The sequence below is a fragment of the Gopherus evgoodei genome, chromosome 1, assembly GCF_007399415.2.
Source record: "Gopherus evgoodei ecotype Sinaloan lineage chromosome 1, rGopEvg1_v1.p, whole genome shotgun sequence".
NCBI lineage: Eukaryota > Metazoa > Chordata > Testudines > Testudinidae > Gopherus > Gopherus evgoodei.
In genome coordinates, this window is record NC_044322.1 from 233,844,041 (window position 1) to 233,856,960 (window position 12,920).

General features: G+C 45.6%; 1 protein-coding gene across 3 annotated transcripts in view; it reads left to right on the forward strand.

Moving 5' to 3' along the window:
- Window positions 1–10,447, forward strand: part of LOC115637793 (zinc finger CCCH-type antiviral protein 1-like) — a 45,493-nt gene extending 35,046 nt beyond the window's left edge. For 2 of the 3 annotated variants that reach the window (XM_030539398.1, XM_030539408.1), the window contains 4 exons: window positions 185–263; window positions 3,988–4,118; window positions 6,642–6,793; window positions 7,559–10,447. In XM_030539398.1, coding sequence (XP_030395258.1) covers window positions 185–263; window positions 3,988–4,118; window positions 6,642–6,793; window positions 7,559–7,842 — 646 coding nt within the window. In that variant the 3' untranslated portion in view covers window positions 7,843–10,447. Of the gene's footprint in view, window positions 1–184; window positions 264–2,266; window positions 2,670–3,987; window positions 4,119–6,641; window positions 6,794–7,558 lie in introns of those variants that run through there. The other variant, XM_030539418.1, reaches the window with a different exon arrangement.
- Window positions 10,448–12,920: the final 2,473 nt, after the last annotated feature.

Below are 12,920 nucleotides of genomic sequence, written 5' to 3' on the forward strand. Positions count from 1 at the left end.
ATGACTATATTTAATTGGTAATCTGCAGTAAGTAGCAAGATTAAATCTGTGTTGTAAAATTCTTACAGGGGAAGTGACCAAAATAGACTTATTCCAAGGGGACCCTATGAGTCTGGGAGAGGGTTTATGACAGGAATGGAAATACCGTAGACTCATTCCTGATTTTCTTTTTGTTCGCAAACAGCCAAAGAGTGACTGATACTCCAGATCAAAACTATCCTAGAAACTGGGACAAATCAGCACTGCCTGACATGGGGTACAAGGTACTTGTGTTTTCTCCTTTTTGCTCCAGTGAGTTTGGGTTGTTCCTATACAGGTTCTTTTGATGGAAAGACACTGAGCCCAAAGGAACATGATAAAATGTCCATGTATACTGAAACATTTGCCATTTGGGAATATAGTTACAAAGGGCCAGATTTTAAAAGATATTTAGGCACTGTACGCTCATTGATTTCATCTGCATCTCTAGGTGACTGGACCAGATTTTTTAAAAGGTATTAAAGTGTCCTGAGACTAGCAATATGGGTGCTAGTTGAGTTGGTGGGTTTTCAAACAGTATTTTTACACGGCAGTTAGACCCCTACGGCTGGCCTGTGCCATCTGACTTGGGCTCATGGGGCTCAGGCTAAGGGACTGTTTAATTGCAGTGTAGATATTTGGGCTTGGGCTGGGTTTGGGTTTGGATCTGGACTCTAGGACCCTGTGAGGTGGGAGGGTCCCAGAGCCTGAACATCTTCACTGCAGTTAAATGTAGATTTTTAAAAGTAGTGTAGATGTACCCTGAAGTCCACATCTGTTCAATAGGAACTGGACTGAGATTACCAACTTTTGTCACACAGGCCACCAAAGAACCATCATATGATGACGATATGGTCATTACTAGGTCAAGTTGCCTCTCTTTTCATATCTAATCAAACAAATACAGTATTAAACTTATAATATATACACAGAGGATGAGGGATAGCTCAGTGGTTTGAGCATTGGCCTACTAAACCCAGGGTTGTGAGCTCAGCCCTTGAGGGGGCCACTTAGGGATCTGGGGCAGAATCAGTACTTGGTCCTGCTAGTGAAGGCAGGGGGCTGGACTCAATGGTCCCTTCTAGTTCTAGGAGATAGGCATATCTCCATTCATTTATTTAAAGAAATGAAGCTAACGAGTAAGAGCAGAGCTGTTGGACAGCTAGGAGTTTTTACTAGCAGTTTTGATGATATTTGCATGTTGCTTCAACAGATGGATCAAAAGAAATACTGGAATCATCTAGTTAATAGTTCTATGGCTAAGGAACAGACCGAGAGTCAAGCATTTGGATACACCACGGTTTTGTAGCTCCTCCTTTAGAGGAGGTTTAAGTGCAGGCTCCATTACCAGCTCTGCTACAGATGTCCTATGTGAAATTGGCCAAGTCACTTGGGCACAGAATAAGTGGGAGGCATCAAGGAGCTGGTGATGGATTCCTGATTCTCAGACTGTTTTTGTTGCTAAGAGCAGTTTTTGGGCACTTTGCCAGCTGGTGATAGCCAGAGAGCAGAACTTTGCAGATGTTCACACTCTTTGCAGTTCTTCACCCCATATTCCCAGGCTGTAGTGAGGAGTGACTTAGGAGCACACCATGCCATTTCTATGCCAGCTGTCCTTTAGGCTGTATGGACCAGATTCAGATCCTCTTATTCATGTTGGGTGGCTTTGTTTACCACAAATAACTTGTGGAGTAAGGTGCTACTCAACACAAGTAAGGGAATCAGAATCTGGACCTGCGGTAAAGCTGACATCAGTGACAAAAAATAAGTCTTTGCTCCTGTTATCCTTGCCACTGCAGCTGAGGGGGAATTAGGAAATTCCTCCATGTGTGTTATCAAGGGAATTGTTAATAAAGGCTGGGATTTTCAAAGCAGCCTAAGGTGGTTAGGTGCCAAATTCCCTTTAAACACCAATGGGATTTGGGAGCCTAATTCCTTTTCCCTTTCAAATCCCAGCCTAAATTCCAATTAGGTACACCTGTGCTAAGCTCACTGGAGACAATGGGGTTGCACAGGCACAAAGAATTTGACTGGCAGGAACATGTTATAACTGCTGGTTAGTGATGTGAGAGATTAAAAGAAACCAGCTTGCGTTTCAGTCAAGTACCTCATCTCAATTGACACTTTAAGATGGAAGATATTAAATAACTGCAAAGTATTATCAATTCTTAAAGTGTAGGCCAGGTAGAAGCATAATGGATCTGAGATTGCTCATTACCTCTCTGATCATAAGGCTTTTCTTTCACAGTAGTAATCCTCTTTCACTGTTTCATGACTGGCTGGGATTCTGCATGCCTCTGTGGTGGCCTTCACGACATCTGACACCTCAGCCTTGATGAATTTCCTACACTTCAGACATTGGCCTTGCAAACTGTTCTGGAAAATCTTGCTACACCGTAAAGGATCACTTATGAGAGGCTTTGCTTTTTTTGTTTGTTTGTTTGTTTAGTCTTCCCTGTTTAGTATAAGGACTTCTATTTTCTTCCTCCTTCCCTACACATAATATTGGAGGTTGCAGTATTTATTCTGTAAAACATTTTGAGACATGAAAAATCCGATGCAAAGTAAAAGTTTATATGTCTATAATCTATATCTGGGGGGGGCAAACTTTTTGGCCGGAGGGCCACATCTGGGTAGGGAAATTGCAGGGCAGTGGGTTGGGGTGTGGGAGGGGGTGCAGTGTGCAGGAAGGGGCTCAGGGCAAGGGCTTGGGGTGCCAGAGGGGTGCGGGGTGTACAAGGGGGCTCGTGGCAGGAGGGGGTGTGGAGTGCGGGAGGGGGATTAGGGCAGGGGGTTGGGATGTGGGCTGCAGACGGGGGCTTACGGCAGGGGGTTGAAATGCAGGAGGGGTGCGGCAGAGGGCTCAGGGCAGGGGATTGGAGTGTGGGCTCTGACCCGGTCGCTGCTTACCTGGTGCGGCTCCAGGGTGGCAGCAGTGCACAGTGGAGCCAAGACAGGCTCTCAGCCTGCCCTGGCCCCGCCCTGCTCCTGGAAGCGGGCAGGACTATGTCTCTGCAGCCTCTGTGCACTGCCCTTGCCTGTGGGTACCTCCCCTGAAGCTCCCACTGAAGTTCCCCATTCCCAGCCAATGGAAGCTGCAAGGGGCGGTGCCTGCAGGCGAGGGCAGTGCACAGTGCCCTCTGCCCCCAGGCTGCAGGGACGTGGAGCTAGCCACTTCTGGGAATGGCATGGGGCCTGCGGCGCTACGGGGTGGCAATCCCACAGGCCGAATCCAGCCCGCGGGCCATAGTTTTCCCACCTCTGATCTATGTTGTTAGATATTGATAGCTTGTTAGGATTAGTAAATCAGGTTCTGTGAATCCCCCTCCATCTTCTTTTTACTTTGTGTAATGGCGGCAAAATGGAATTGGTAGTTGAAGAGAGATACATGGCAAAAATGAATTGTCTTAAAATGTATGAATATAATATTTGTGTTAGAGAATGAGCAGGCTGAACCAGAGGCGGATTGAGCTGCTTTCGCCATGCCTCCCAGAGCAGCCAGTGCTCTGTTTTAAGATGCACCGTTTACACGTTGGAACTGGGGCCTTTCACCTCAAGTTTTGATTTCATATTGGCCCTAGGCAGCAGTGACTGAAAAACTGTTACCAACTCATGTCTGTCTGGTAGCCCTGTGTTACAGGAGTTAGTATTCTCAGCCTAGTTTATAGCTGACAGGTCACCATCTCAACAGATGAAGTATGGAACGTATACAAACACTTGAATTCATCTCTCCTTTGTCTGAGAGATCCTTCCCATGGAGAGAGGTACAGTGCATAGAACAGAATGGGGGAGCTCACATAGGAACTATCTAGGCTGTTCCTGTTCTGTGAGTGAATAAGATTTCAAGTACTACATACACTCAAAAGATCCACCTTTGATCTCACTGGTTCTGCCTATGAAAGCGTGGTCAGCCCTTAACAGCCAGTTGAAGCTTTCTGTAACCTTTGGCTGTGGTTTGGTATTTTGTAGGCAGTGGAGATCACTAATCCATCCTCTGAATACACTGAAATCGAGACCCTATTTAAAAGGACAATGAACAATTATGCTATCCAGAGAATGAGGAGGATTCAGAACCCATCCCTTTGGCAAGTCTTTCAGTGGTTTGTATCTATTTTATTACATTAACCTAGTTGTGGCAATAACAACGGGAGGGAGTCTCATAACTTCCAAGACTGCCTCTCCTGGGCATACATGCTAGAGACTGACATGAACTCTGGAGGTTACCCAGTGTGGTGTTGAAGCTTACTTTAGGAACTCAGAAATACCACTCAGTCCTTTCTGAGGCTAATTAGCTATTCATTGTTGATGTGCTATTGCTGCTGAGCTTTAGCGCCCCCTCCTTGAAAAGGTAACATCCCCTCTACAGCAAAGCTGATGACTCTCTGCATGGAGTAGCTACTCCATGAAAATTAACAGATACGACTGGCGCACAGAATTGGTATGCAAGTACATCTGTGTTTACTGAATATTGAATTGCCCTGATAGCAGAGTCTTCACTGTTTGCACAGGTTCAAAAGGAGACTGTATCCATTAATAAGTCTGCTGCAGTGGATCTAGAATGTCTCTCTAAATGGGTATTTTACGAAGGTGTCACACTCCTCTCGGGGCGAGGTTCCTGAAGGCATATTAGGGGCTTCTGGTGTAGAACAGCCAAACTAAATTGAACTACAATCCCCAAGGCTTGGGTTATTTGTTACTGATGTGCTCTAGTTCCTTTTGGCTTTTAAATATCTACAGCATAGTTGGCCAATTAAGAACAGCAGCAGAAACATTTAATAAGAGTGCTTTGATGCCATGGTAATTTGGGGTCAGGAGAGCATATAAGATCCTGCCTAGATAGACAGATAACATTTTCCCCTCAAAAACAGTTTGGGTTTGGCAATGATCGAGCTAATAGTCTAACCAAGCAATAACAACAATTGCTAAGCAGCAAAGAAGAGTTTGCTAGAAATGGTTTGTTTTAACAGAACAGACCTTGAAAATAACTGACAGCATTTAAAAAACTAATCTTAATCCATGTGTCTTGTAGCTTTTTCCACATTCCCTTTCAGATTTTTATCAAATGTAGGGAGGCAAGTGTGATGGGTTTGGTCATACTGTTTTGGTTATACTGTCACCTGACGTGCTGGAATTACCTCTAAGCCCGTTTTTCCACTGCCAGCTTGGGACTTCAGAACCCTGCCTCGTTGAGCCAAACACACTAGCTTGCTGCAACACAGACCCAGGGTTCCATGCCCCCAAAGCTGCAGACTTTAACCAAAAACTGCTCAGCAAATCACCTATCTCCGAAACCCAGCTCTCAGTGGGATCCAAACCCCAGATAAATCCATTTTACTTTGCATAAAGCTTATACGGGGTAAACTCATAAATTGTCTGCCCTCTATAACATTGATAGAGAGAGTTGCACAGTTGTTTGCTCCCCCTGGTCTTAATTATTAAACAGAAGTGATTTTATTAACCCAGAGTAAGTGATTAAGTATAAAAAGTAGGATTTAAGTGGTTTCAAGTAATAACAGGGAGAACAAAATAAGTTACCAAGCAAAATAAAACAAAACATGCAAGTCTAGGCCTAATACATTTAAGAAACTGAATAAAGGTAAATCTCACTCTCAGATATTCCAATAAGCGTTTTTCACAGACTAGACTCCTTCTTAGTCTGGGCCCAATCCTTTCCCCGATACAGTCCTTGTTAGCTCCAGCTCAGGTGGTAACTAGGGAATTTCTCATGACTGGCAGCCCCCTTTGTTCTGTGCCACCCCCTTTTATATCTTCGGCACAAGGTGGGAACCCTTTGTCTCTCTTTGGGTTCCAACCCCTCCTTCTAAATGGAAAAGCACGAGGTTTAAGATGGATTCCAGTATCCTGTGAAGTGTTCAGATGTTCTGTGAGACTCCAAGCCTCCATTCTTCCTGGGCTGACTCGCAGGAAGGCTGCAGTAAACACAGCCATTTAGAACCAATTGTCCTAGTTAATGGAAGCCCTCAAGATTCCAAGCCACCATTAATAGCACACACTTTGCATAGTTACAATAGGACCTCAGAGTAATACTTCTTATTTCTAGCTTTAGGCCTTGGCTACACTGGCGCTTTACAGCGCTGCAACTTTCTCGCTCAGGGGTGTGAAAAAACACACCCCTGAGCGCAGCAAGTTACAGTGCTGCAAAGTGCCAGTGTAAACTGCCCCAGCCGCGCTCCCAGCGCTGCAAGCTGATCCCCACAGGGAGGTGGAGTACGTGCAGTGCTGGGAGACCTCTCTCCCAGCGCTGGCGCCACGACCACACTCGCACTTCAAAGCGCTGCTGCGGGAGCGCTCCTGTGGCAGCGCTTCGGAGTTTCGAGTGTAGCCAAGCCCTCAGATACAAGAATGATACATACATACAAATAGAATGAACACACTCAGTAGATTATAAACTTTGTAATGATACCTTACCAGAGACCTTTTTCAGGAAGCATATTCCAATTACAATATATTCACACTCATAAGCATATTTCCATAAACAAGTAATTTTTACTGCCGTTCCCAGACTAGCAGCTCTAATTTGACTGCCCGTGGAATACAGAAGTGGCTGGAAATCTGATCCATATTATAGTGTATGTGTCTTTTAAATATATTTTTTACATCAGGCAAAAAGAGCAGATGAAGAAGAAAAATGGAGGGAAAGATGTAGATGAGAGGCTCTTGTTCCATGGAACCAAGAGTTCCCATTTGGAAGCCATCTGCAATCACAATTTTGACTGGAGAATCTGTGGAGTCCATGGAACAAGCTTTGGAAAAGGTGAGGAGGTCATGACTGCGTATATGAGATCACAGACTTTCTTTAAAGTACCCAGTGATGACGTTACAGTGATAATTGGTCTTTATAAGCCGCAGTGATTTTTTTGTGCATGGGGGAAGTGATGGGAGGGAAGCTCCAGTGTTTTTTCAGGTTGGAAAGGAATTGGTTTGCGTGGATGGAGAATTTGATGTGGGGTTGAGAGAATTAATTTGGGGTCTGAAAAAGAATTGTTATATTGGGGGGGAGGAGGGGGAGAGGGGCATGTTTTGATTCCTAGGAAGTGGAGGGAAACTTGCCAGTCCATTACCTCTTTCACCTCAGCAGGAGGGGAGTTGAAGAAGATGGTAATTTTCTGTCAGATGGAGACAAGAGGTTTCTTTCCTCTTATCCACCCATGATGCTGGCTTTTTTCCTTCAGCTCTTAACATTAATTTTTTCCTCTTGTGCTATACCTGTTGATCTAATGTCTTACTCTTCCTAGGCTGTTTTTCTTTACTCTCCCTTTCTGTCTCACTCCTTCATAACCCAGCCTGCTCTTTCCTTCCTCTTGAAAGTAATGGGAGTTGTACAGCAAAATCCTTTAGCTGTCTGGTGTGAAATCTCCACTAAATATACTGGGGTGCCAATAAACATAAAGTTCGCTTATTGAAATTTGAGTCAAATACATCCTAATTATTGTGCTGTTCTAACTCTTTTGTGCCTGACATATAAAGTACAGCATACACATCCAGTATCTTCACTGTGCCCTTTTTTTCTCATTCCTAGGAAGTTACTTCGCCAGAGATGCTAAGTATGCCCACAGTTATAGTCAATCTGCTGCAAAAGGGAACACCATGTTTGTGGCTCGAGTTCTAGTTGGAGACTTCGTTAGAGGAGACCCAACCTACGTTCGTCCCCCACAAAGAGCTACTGATATGCTCACCTTTTACGACAGCTGTGTGGACAATGTGCTGGTTCCCTCCATTTTTGTCATCTTTGAGAAGCATCAGATTTACCCAGAGTATATAATAGACTACAGTGAAGAAGAAAAAAAATGTTTTGTATCTTAAATAAGGGAGAGAGCAGTTTGTATCTCTCACTGCAGCATTCAGATTTTTACATGTTTTTCAGGGTTTCTTATCCTGGATTAGATTGTCTAATACTCATCTCTCATTTTTAATAAAGCACCTTTCCAACTGCTACATCCAAGAATTTGCTCCTTGAAGGAGGTTGGCAAAGGGAACATCCTGCACACTAGGCAATTACTCTTTTTCATCAAACTGTTAACTTTAACTTGTTCATAATATGTAAACCTTAGGGTAGTCCCACACAGGAGGGGTCAGAATTGGGGATGTGGGAGTGGAATTTTATGATTCTTCTTTGTGCAGCAACAATAAACTTTGGAAATACTAACTAGAAAGGATTTCTCTTGAGAAATACGTTCAACTGAGAGAAAAATTGTCTGCTCTAGTTTAATATAGTTGACAACTTGATTGTATGCTTACGGCTTTTAGATTTTGTAGTGCTCTGAATGATGAGTCATTCAACTCTGATGCCTTTACTGAGGTGGCTCTTTCCCTTGCCTACCCTATCATTTCCAAGGAACCTGTGAATTAGTTCACTGTGGATTTGACAGCGTGGCGTTCTTGGAGTACTATATGTCGATGTCAATATTTTAGATTAAAATCAGTAACTAGACAAAGAAAAAGTCTGTTCTTTTAAATTGGTGTAATGAATAAGGTCTCAAAAGGAAGAGTTCCTCCTGGTACACAAGCAATGTTAACCTAATGGTTAGAGCAGAATACTGTCAGGTATGGTTCTGTTTCCAACTCTATAAGCAGATTTGCTGTGGAACTTGGATCTGTAGGTAGGAAAGCTGGAGGTAGACCATAACAATTGACTGGGAAAAGGCATGTACCAGAATTTGTTGTTTCAGTTGCTAATGATTACATGCATAAATTTAAAGGCTTGGCTGAGATTCACTTGAAACCTTGCCTTTAGTGTATTACGTTTTCCATATGTGGATAGTTGTCCAGCAAATGCTGTAGGACAGAAGTAATGTCTTGGGTGCTTTGATGTTTTTCTGTCATACAGGATGGACAGTAATTTTCGTTGTGCCAGGGACATCACATGACTTGTGTAGAGTGAACGTCTTTAAAGGTGTTCTTCATCACTCTGGTGCAGTAGAACGTGCTCACGTGACAAGAACTTGTTAGTTCCTCGTTAACTATGTAATCTTCATTTTCTATGGCCAGTTGTATGCTAGGAAAATTACCCACTGCTGACAATGATGAGCCAAGCATAGTCATAACAGTGTTCTCTAACTATTGTTTATGAAGTGGTTCGGGTCTTACCAGATTGTTCTGGTCTACATTTTCATATAAACCATGTTTAGCATTACCCCATGTCAATAATGGGTAACTTTCCTAATAGTGACCAAGCATGTTTTAATAACAGATCTGCAGTCTGTTGAGCTCTCATTCAACGGGTTTTTTGGTAATGAAGATCACATTTCCATCATCCCCTACTAACTTTCTAAGAGCTCAGCTTTTGGGCTGCAATGCCTCTGTTCAAAGGTGACTCATTTTGGCAAGAGTGAGCAAACTCCCTTGGCTAGTGGGAGGGGAAAACTGCTACAGCAAGAACTACTGAAGTTTATAATGTGGCATGTTTAAAGACTATTGCATTTTGCTAGGCTTGGGGGGCGGGGGGGGAGGGGGGGAGGGAGGGGAACTGGTTTTGAATTTAGCCAAGCTGTAACCACATCCTGGGCATGGGAGTTAGACAAATTGCAGGCTGGAGCTGCTCACTGAGCTGCTGGGAATTGACAAGCTCCCACTGAGGAAGAAGGGTGTAAGACTAGGAAATGAAAATGCAGTAAATGACTCAAGCCTTTATACAATTAAAGAATGTTTGTTTTCAATTTAAAAAAAAAAAATCAAAAATACAGAATATAGTTATCCATGGTGGTGGAGGACCTGTTGGAGGCATTCCAAGATGTGTATTGAGTGCTTTGGCACCTCAGCTGAAGGGCGAAGAGGTGGAGGTTGATTCTGAAACACTAATTTCTCCCAAAATGTTCAATAGGCTTTGGAGTTTAGTATTTTTAGACACCTATTTGATAGAGTATAAAAATCAGTACTATTACTCAGCTTTTGTCTCTAGTAATTAATGAATGTCACTAGACCTTTAGTTGCCATGGTACACAAGACCTTCATTTATAATGCAAAAAACAAAGCTGGAGAAACATTTGACATATCTTTCAGGTCCCCTTTACACATAAGAAAGGTGGGGTGGAGAGAGACAAATTTACATTTTCTCCTGTGTTGCTCATCATTAAAGTTCCAAAAGAAATGTTAACTCTGCCACATTTCACATAGTGTATATTTCTATTTGTCTGTTATTAAATGTGTAATGTAATATGTTGTAATGTAAGCTTATGCCATAATCAAACCGACTGAGCAATATAGCCAGTTAATACTGCTATTCCAGGCTTTTTACTTTTGTGTTTGTGGACTTTGATTTGACCTGGGCAACTGTAGTGAGACCTCAGATAAGTCTACATACACAGTTAAGTATGAAGAGCTGCATCAAACAGAACAGTTTGTGAAGTTGTGTGTAACTGAGCTTTGCAATCACAAAATGTCTTTTAATAAATTGAATATCGAATTATGATTGTCAGATATCTTTTATGTTTAATTATGTGGCATTGGGAACGCTATCTTCTATGAGCAATTACTTGAGACCAGGGGTCGGCAACCTATGGCACGTGTGCCAAAGATGGCACACAAGCCGATTTTTAATGGCACGCTGGAGCCTGCCGGGACTCCAGCATGCCATTAAAAATCCTGCCCAGCCCAGCCCGCTTTCCTCTGCCCTCCGCTCCCCCCCGCGGGGGCAGGAAGCAGAAGCATAGCCATGTGCACGGGGTGAGCAAATGGCCCCACTCTCCTGGCATGGCAAGCCGTGGAGTCTGTGCTCCTGGGCCAGAGTGCCCAGCTGAGCACAGCAAGCCGCCGGCCCCTCCCCTGCCTCCCCCCCCTCCCCTGGAGCCTGCCGCCACATGTGCAGCACTCTGGGGGTTGGGGCTGCGAGCTCCCGCGGGGCAGCGTTTGGCTCTGCAGGGAGGCAGAAACGCTTCCCGCTCAGCCGGAGCCCTGCCGCCAAACATGCAATGCTCTGAGGGGCGGGGCTGTGTGCTCCCGCAGGGCAGCATGTTTGGCTCTGCGTGGAGCCTCATGGTAAGGGGTCCAGGGCGGGGGGGGGGATTGGATAAGGGATGGGGGCAGTCAGGGGACAGGGAGCAGGGTGGGTTGGATGGGGGGGTGGGATCCCGGGACGGGTCTTTAGGGGTGGGGGGGTCTCTGGAGGGGGCAGTCAGGGAGCAGGGGAGGTTGGATGGGGCATGGGAATCCTGGGGTCTGTCAGCGGGTGAGGGGTGGATAGGGCTCAGGGGACTGGGAGCAAGGAGGGTCTTGGGGGGGCAGTTAGGGTGGGGGGGGTCTCTGGAAGGGGTGGGCAGGGGACAAGGACCTGGGGGGGAGTTGTATGAGTCAGGAGTTTCAGAGGGGAGCCCTGTCAGGAGGTAGGTGTGTGGAGAGGGGTTGGGTCAGGCAGGGAGCAGGGGGGATTGGATGGGTCAAGAGTTTCTGGCAGTCCTGTCGGGGCGGGGAGTGGTTGGATATGCATGGGAGTCCCGGGGGTCTGTCTGGGGGTGGGGTTGTGAAGAAATGTCGAGGCAGTCAGAGGACAAGGAACAGGGAGGCTTAAATAGGGAGTGGGGTCCTGGGGGGCAGTTGGAGGAAGGGGTCCCAGGAGGGGATAGTCAGGGGACAAGAAGCAGGGGGGGTTGGGAGTTCTTAGGGGGACAGTCACCCAGCCCTCTCCCCTGAGCCCTGACCCCCCCCATGCACACATCCCCCGCCCTCTGCCCTGAGCCCTGCACACAGCCCCTGAGGCCCCAGCCCTGAGCCCTGTACCTCCCTCATACACAGCCAGCCCTCTGCTTGACTCCATCCCCCCCACCCCACACACATACAACCCTAGCCCTGACTCTGGTACCCCCACACATACCCAGCCCCCCCTTTGCCCTGACACCTGCACTCCCCCACATACCCAGCCCTGACTCCAGCCCTCGGTCCCCAGCCCTCTGCCCTGACTCTTGCACCCCCCCACATCCCCAGCCCCCACCCACTCCATGCACCCGCCACAGCCCTACCCCCACCCTGAGCACCAAAGGGGAGCGCCTTCACCCCCCCTCCACATTCCCACCTGCACCCCTCACACCAAATGGTGAACAGAACCCCAGCCCAGCAGCGGGCTGTGCGGGACAACAGCATAAGATCAACATTTTAATTTCATTTTAAATGAAGTTTCTTAAACACTAGTTTAGTTATATAAGACACCTTCTAAAAAACATTAAAATGTATTACTGGCATGCGAAACCTTAAATTAGAGTGTTGAAGACTCGGCACTCCATTTCTGAAAGGTTGTTGACCCCTGACTTAGACAGTCATGGAAGAAACAAAAGATTGAGAGGAAACAACTGTAGTACCACTGTTCAGAAAGGGGGAAATGTCCTGGCAAGGGCTGATCAATAAGTAACTCTTGCTATAGATTTTACACACACACCTACGGCAAGCTACAATGCTGATTTTTATTGTCATCAATACAGTGCAGTCTAGATGCATTTTGTAAGATGTAAAAGTGCCTAACTGATTTGGGCACCTAAGTCTCATTGACTGTCAATGAGTTTTAGATGCACAAGTGCTGGATTCACAAAGGAACTTAGGTGTGGTGATGCTGAGCATCACTGTGCCTCACTTTCATACAATCATAGATTATTAGGGTTGGAAGGGACTTAGGACATCATCTAGTCAAACACCCTGCTCAAAGCAGACCAATCCCCAACTAAATCCCTAAATGGCCCCCTAAAGGACTGAACTTACAACCCTGGGTTTAGCAGGCCAATGCTGAAACCACTGAGCTATTAAGACATCTTGAAAAATTACTGGGGTTCACAAAGCCTGAGTTTGGTGGGAGACAGGTGCCTCAGAATGGGATTCACAAAAGCCAGCACACTAGGCAGTTCCTTGCCTAAGTTAGCTAGTGGGAGATGCCAAAGCGATAGATTTGTTCTAAGCCCCAC